The sequence below is a fragment of the Vanellus vanellus genome (assembly GCF_965231255.1).
Source record: "Vanellus vanellus genome assembly, chromosome: 3".
NCBI classification, from domain to species: Eukaryota; Metazoa; Chordata; class Aves; order Charadriiformes; family Charadriidae; genus Vanellus; species Vanellus vanellus.
This window is the reverse complement of record NC_138907.1, coordinates 124760288-124766414: the sequence shown is the minus strand read 5'-3', so window position 1 is coordinate 124766414 and position 6127 is coordinate 124760288. Positions and strand designations below refer to the sequence as shown.

The 6127-nt window shown below is 42.8% G+C and overlaps 1 protein-coding gene across 1 annotated transcript in view; it reads right to left on the bottom strand.

Moving 5' to 3' along the window:
* The window catches only part of TFAP2D (transcription factor AP-2 delta), a gene marked incomplete at both ends in the record, with an annotated part of 56279 nt that extends 50752 nt beyond the window's left edge, over positions 1-5527 (bottom strand). The window contains 3 exons of the mRNA XM_082480840.1: positions 426-486; positions 4074-4571; positions 5489-5527. Coding sequence (XP_082336966.1) covers positions 426-486; positions 4074-4571; positions 5489-5527 — 598 coding nt within the window. The remainder of the gene's footprint in view (positions 1-425; positions 487-4073; positions 4572-5488) is intronic.
* Positions 5528-6127: the final 600 nt, after the last annotated feature.

Here is a 6127-nt window from a genome sequence, read left to right as displayed (position 1 = left end):
CTCAAAAGCGAGTCCCACACTGGTCTGTAGCGCTCCTGAAACCACATTTCCAAAAACGCTCCTTTCTTTCCCCACACGAGATCAAACTGCCAATTTAACAGCCCGGCGCCAGGAAACACGTTTCTCAAACTATCAGGGATCAACTCGATTAAACGGGGAATAATAAAACGAGTCAAGAAAGCTCTGGATTCAGGGGGAGTATCCGAGAGCTACCGAGGAACAGATCACTGGTAAAGTGCAAATGGACTGTGAAATGTGAAGTGCTCTAAGCGAGTTTGAACGTACTTCTGTCAAATGTCAAATTATCACTATTTCAGCAGGAACTCCAAACTACGCCAAACAGCGTGGGAGGGAAAGACAGAGAGAAACGGAGAGGGTTTTATGTTTACCAAAATTGATAGACGCGAGTATTTGTAACCTCTTACCTCTTCTTATCACACCTCCTTGCCCGTTCAGTACAAGTCCACACTGGGCCTCCACTGAGCTCTTAAGTAATGAGGGGGGGGGAAAAGGAAAGAAAGGAAAGAAAGAAATCAGATACAGAAACCCACAGAGAGATCACACAGCTTTTGCTTTGTTACACGACTCGCACAGGAACAATAGTTAAGGTGAACTGGAAAAACACAGTTACTCTCATCGAACTCAAGTGCTCTGGCGAAATCCCACCGCCCCTGCCCCACGAAATGCAGAATAATTATCACTTTCATTGCCATTTAAAGGGGAGTTTCACCTGAACTGGCGAGTTAGATCAGCAGTTAAGTGGCCGGAGAGAGAGAGACAAACAAGTAGTCATGAGAGAAGTGTGTTCGCGCTCTACAGTTGCACGCACAAAGGTAAAAATACACGTTTATATAGTATTTTTGTATGTTTAGCTATATATTTATATAGATACGTACAGCTAAATTCGTATATATGTGTCGTGACACGTATCTGTCGACTTACAAAGTGTGCAGAGAAGTAGACAAAGAGCACAAACAACAGACGACCTCTTGGGCTTTGCCGGCTACACGGAGCCGTAAGGGTGTTGGAACAATGCGTGTGTCCGCACATAGGTGGGGATGAATATGCATCTGTGTGCACACACACACACAGGCACCCATGTGTGATTGTACGGCAAAGAACCATCCAAAAACCTGCTTAGGGCTTCTGCTGCACACCCGAAGAGACTTCACTTCTTTATTCTCCCGCTACAAGGCTGATTATTTGGGGATCTTTGCCCGCCTTAATAAATATTTTTATTGGGACGATAAAAGACTTGAAAGGGTTGGGTTTTCTTTGGGTTTTTCCTTATGTTGGGGTTAAAAAAACACAACAAACCAAACCTAAATCTTTGCCCAGTGGAAATGTGTTAAAGACGCATTTTCCTCTACAAACAAACGAGGTATTGGACATGAAAGAGGCCTTTAAGGGTGTTAACCTACTCAACAGCCCGTGAAGAGTTAAGTAAATGCGGAGAGAGTCGGTGCATAATAAAAACCCCACTTTACAAAACAACCTTTACAGTCCTGGCTCTCTCCCCCACTTTCACCATATTGGCGCTGGCCCTGTAAGACCTTCCTTTTCAAGGCTCTTTTTTATTTTAAGTGTTCTGCCTTAAAGTGATTATGAAATCAATATGAAAAAAACTTGGCGACTGAGCATAAATTAAAGCGGTGATGGGAAAAGGTGTGACAGTTTTCTTTGTTGCCCATGGAAAATCTTTTTAGGGCACTGAAAGATGCCACTCCAGCTCCAAGACTGTTTGCATCTGTTAGGCTGACTTAAACCGCCCTCGAAACTATTGGACATTCACTTAAAATTCTGTGCAGGGAAAAGTATATTTACATTTGTTGCATTTGAAATGAGGCATATGCTGATGAACGTTTTAAAAAGAAAGACTGAGGAGAAAGGGGAAGACTGATTAGACCACAATTTTAGTTTAAAAGTATTTGTGTGCAGTCCTGTTTCTGTTCGCCACCAAAACGCTTCCCTCTAAACCCAAGGGGATATTCGCAAGAGTCCAAGTTTGTTCCGAATCATCTCAATCATAACGCCAAATATTAATATTTTCAACTTTTCACCGCTCAATACCTCACGCTTTCGATACCTCAATACACTCCCTCTGCTGTTCGGGAAAAGAGGGAGGAGGAAAAATAAAGAAAAGATTAGGTACAAAGACGTGAGTCTTTTACTTTCGAATAAAGTGTGATCGAAAAATTCATATTTTCCAAAGAAAGGCTGTTTATTTTTTTCTTGTTTAAATAAATAAAAAAAGAGTGTGTCTCTAGCAGCTTAACCAACCTCTTTTTTTTTTTTTTTTTTTTTTTTTTTTAAAGGGAAACATGTTGTTTGGTCGGATGACATTGCATAAATGACCAGTTGAATGGCACTAAGTCGAAAATTGGATAAACTATGGTGCTTTTTTGCCCGGGACTTAGGCATTGTCTGCTGTCTTGCAAACGTTCTTAATCCCCTCTTTTGAAAAATACAAGGCTTTGTGCCTGCCAAAGAAAAAAAATTTGTACAGATACAAAAAAATCAGCAGCAGACGTGGTTATAAAAAGGAGTAAATAGGTTTTAGTTGGGCTGAGCAGTGAATGGCAGATTTTTTTTTTTTTTTTTTGAGGGGGGTAACATAAGGAGATCCTTGAGAAAAATGTAAACAAAAATGGCCAGAGAGGATAAAATTATATAGTGAATTTTAATGGAGAAAGCTAGGTTTAAATAGTTAGGATTTCTTCCTCAGAGATATAAAAGATAATGTTCTTTGTTGTTGGGTTGTTGGATCGTTTTCCTCCTTACAAAAAAAGAACAAGAAAAAAAAAGATTTATTTTCTCCGATATAAATAGAGGTTCGGGGTGGTTTTTTTTGTTTGTTTGGTTTGCTTTTTTTTTTTTTTTTTAAGGGAAGAAAGTAAACCTTCTTAGTTTTACAAACTTCGGGTTGTTTTTTTTCCGAGCCGTTGACCGCTACGTATTTTTGGAAAGATCACCACAGCCACCTTTGTATGACTGGGAGCGAGATTTGGGGGAAAAGTAAGTACAGTAAATACGGTCCTGTTTGTCTCTCCCCGCTGATCGGAAGCCTTTAGCTCCTCAGCTCGTCGGGAGAAGGAAGGTTTGTTTTTGATTTGGGGGACTTTTCGAATAGGGTGTTAGATAGAAGAGGGCGTTATTTGCAATTTTGGAAACAATTTTCATTTAAGCTACCAGCTCATGAGGGGTAAAGGATTTCTGAGCGGATAAAGCTGAGGTTTTGATACATAGAAATAGATATTTTTTTTTTTTTTAATGGGTCCAGATGCCGGTTAGGGGGGAACAGATGAATGATTAGGCACACAGATAGATGAATTCAGATTTATCTGCTTGTATCTCTCTCCCTATTAACATCGAGATAGGATATTGCGGGGGATTTTTATGCTACTGAATATTTCTGAAGAACGTTTGCTCCCGTTTATTTCTTCTCTGCCTCATGCCTCGGAGTTGAACGGAAGGTTTGCCTTTGTATGTATGTCGGAAAGCAGATTTATCTCCTGCCCTGCCTTTTTTTTTTTTTTGTCTTTTCCTACTCCATCCCTTCCTTAACACATCTGCCTGCTCTGTCGGTGCAAGTCATTTAAACGGATCCGTTCGCCGAAAGAAAGGAAAAGTTTAGGGAGAGCCCGAAGGTGGGTTTAGTTTAGTTTAGTTTCTGTGTGACTTTGGTAAGGGCTGGTGCGCGCACCCGCGGACGCGCACAGACACACACGCACCCCGAGAGGTCCGGATGGGTCCCGCGGTCTCAGCCATCCCAGAGCCACAACCCACGCGGGGAAATCAGGCGCGAGATTTTTTTTTAATTGTTTGTTTGTTTGGTTGGTTGGTTGGTTTTGGCCAAAAAAGACCGCTTGCTTCCCCCCACATTTTTTATTGTTACTATTCCGGAGGAGACGGGCTCCGGATCGGATTTTGGATGAATCTTCCTTCCTTTGTATGAGCTATTCTGAGCAGAGGAAAGTGGGGAGGGGGTGTGTGTGGGGGGGTGGGGTGGGGGGACACCAGGGCAGGGGGAGGGGAGAAGAAGGTGCCTCGAAAGGAGATCGCATGCTATTTACCTGCAAATCGTCTGCTCCCGAGGCTGCAAGCCCGAGGCTTGGTCCTGGCAGGAGTCTTTGATCTGGATGCATCCCATATTGGGATCCATGGCTCATAAGAGACAGGTCGTGGCGGCGGTAAGCATCTAAGCACCCCAGCTCTCTCCTCTGCTCGTCCAAGCAGGAGGACTTGAGCGCCCGCGCATTGTGCAGGTTGATAAAATCAGTGGGTTCCCCATGATGGATCTGCTGGTAGTATTGCTGGGAGTGATGGAGAGAGTTCAAGGAGTAAGCGTCGGGGTTGACTGCCGGGTGGCTGTGTTGGAACTCGTAGTGGAAGGACTGGTGGTGCAGTGGGGTGTACTGGTGGTTAGTGGAGAAGTACGGGGAGGCGAACTCGGTGCCCGTGGTAGAGTAAGTGAGAGGAGATGAGGAGGAATAGGCGACGGTCGAGTTGGCCACAGACTCCAGGCATCCAAGCTGCATCAAACGGTAACTGTTTGATCCGTCATGACGTATCTGAAAGGAAGAAGTGAAAAGAAGACCCCAAAACTGGAGGTTTGTCATTGAAAACCCCGGGTGCGGTTCTTCCAAGCACGCCGTCCTGCATAGCTTCTCCCCCTGCAGAAGCGTCTAAGCCTGCGAGCGGCAACCCCAGCAACAAAAGATCCTTTCCTACCTTGGGCTGGTGCCATAAAGGTCTGTTCAAAACCCCATAAACAGCCCAGCCTGCCCTTAATACCGTCGAGCGAAAGGAATCCACGCACCGAAATAAAAACTAGCTATCCTTCTATCTGTCCATCCATCCGTCTATCCATCCACCTCCTGATCACAGCTGTAATATCTGGGGCTGACACAAAAAAAAAGTCATCAAACTACCGAGAATACACACAAGTCCCGTCCCTATGTTACAGCGCTACACATCGAGAAAGCTTTGCCGCCTGCTTGCCTTCCTTTCTTCCTTCCTTCCCTTCCTTTTTTTTTTTTTTTGAACCCCTATTTTTCTTTCTTTTTAAAATAACGAATCAGATCCAAAATTCTCCCCCCCCCTCCTCCTTTTTTTTCCCCGCGTTTCGAAAGAAAAGGGGAGTCCTGCTTTTTAGTGAGAACTCCCCATTCCTGGCGAGCTGGTGGTGATTTCTCTCCACTTCATTATATTATTAGGGGTATTATTCTGATTTTCGTTCTGGCAACGGTTTTAACGTGGTAATGAGTTGCCCTTTCTGGCGACAGATGTCATAACGAATTTTCTCTCTATACTTCTTTAAGTTATCTCTGAAGCCGGATTATAATTAAATGTAACGGTCCAATATGGATTTAAAAAAATGGAAACAACCACACAGGCACATCCACACACACATATGCACACACACGCGCACACACACATCCACACACACGCGCGCGCACACACACACACACTCACACACACAAAATACCTCTGCATCGTGGACGAGACCTGGAAAGGTAGTTGACATTTTTTGGTTCTCCGAAAAAAAAAAAAAAAAAAAAAAAGAGAGAAAAAAACCCCTCTGGATAAAATTCCCCTCTCCAAATTAAAAAAAAAAAATAAAAAGAAAGAAAAAGAAAAATTTGAAAAATCCAAAGTTCATGTATTTCCCCAATTTTTTTTTAGAAAAAAATCTCTACAGACAGAGAGAATTTGCAATGTATCTGCATAGATCAGATCTCTCGCTTTTCCATGCACCTCCTTAAAAACCTGTAGGAACAAAATTTTCCCTCTGCACAAAAGCTGCTCCCTGGATCAGATTTTGTACTTGCTGGGTATTTCTTTGGCTGATGTCGTAGGTCCCTTGGTAATATAGAAGTTTTGAAAATTAAGCATCAGCACTGAGAACTGGGAGGACAATAGATAGAGGAGCTTCATCCCAGGAGACAAGGAATAAATATTGTATCTTCGCCTAATAAGGAACTGTAGGTTCTTTCAACATTTTTATACATTTTTTCCTCCACTCTTTAGAATGCTTTTTCTTACTCAGGCTAATATGGGAGCTAATCTGATCGAAGGGGGTATTTTGTGTACATTTTATTGGGAAGACATAAAGCTAATATATATT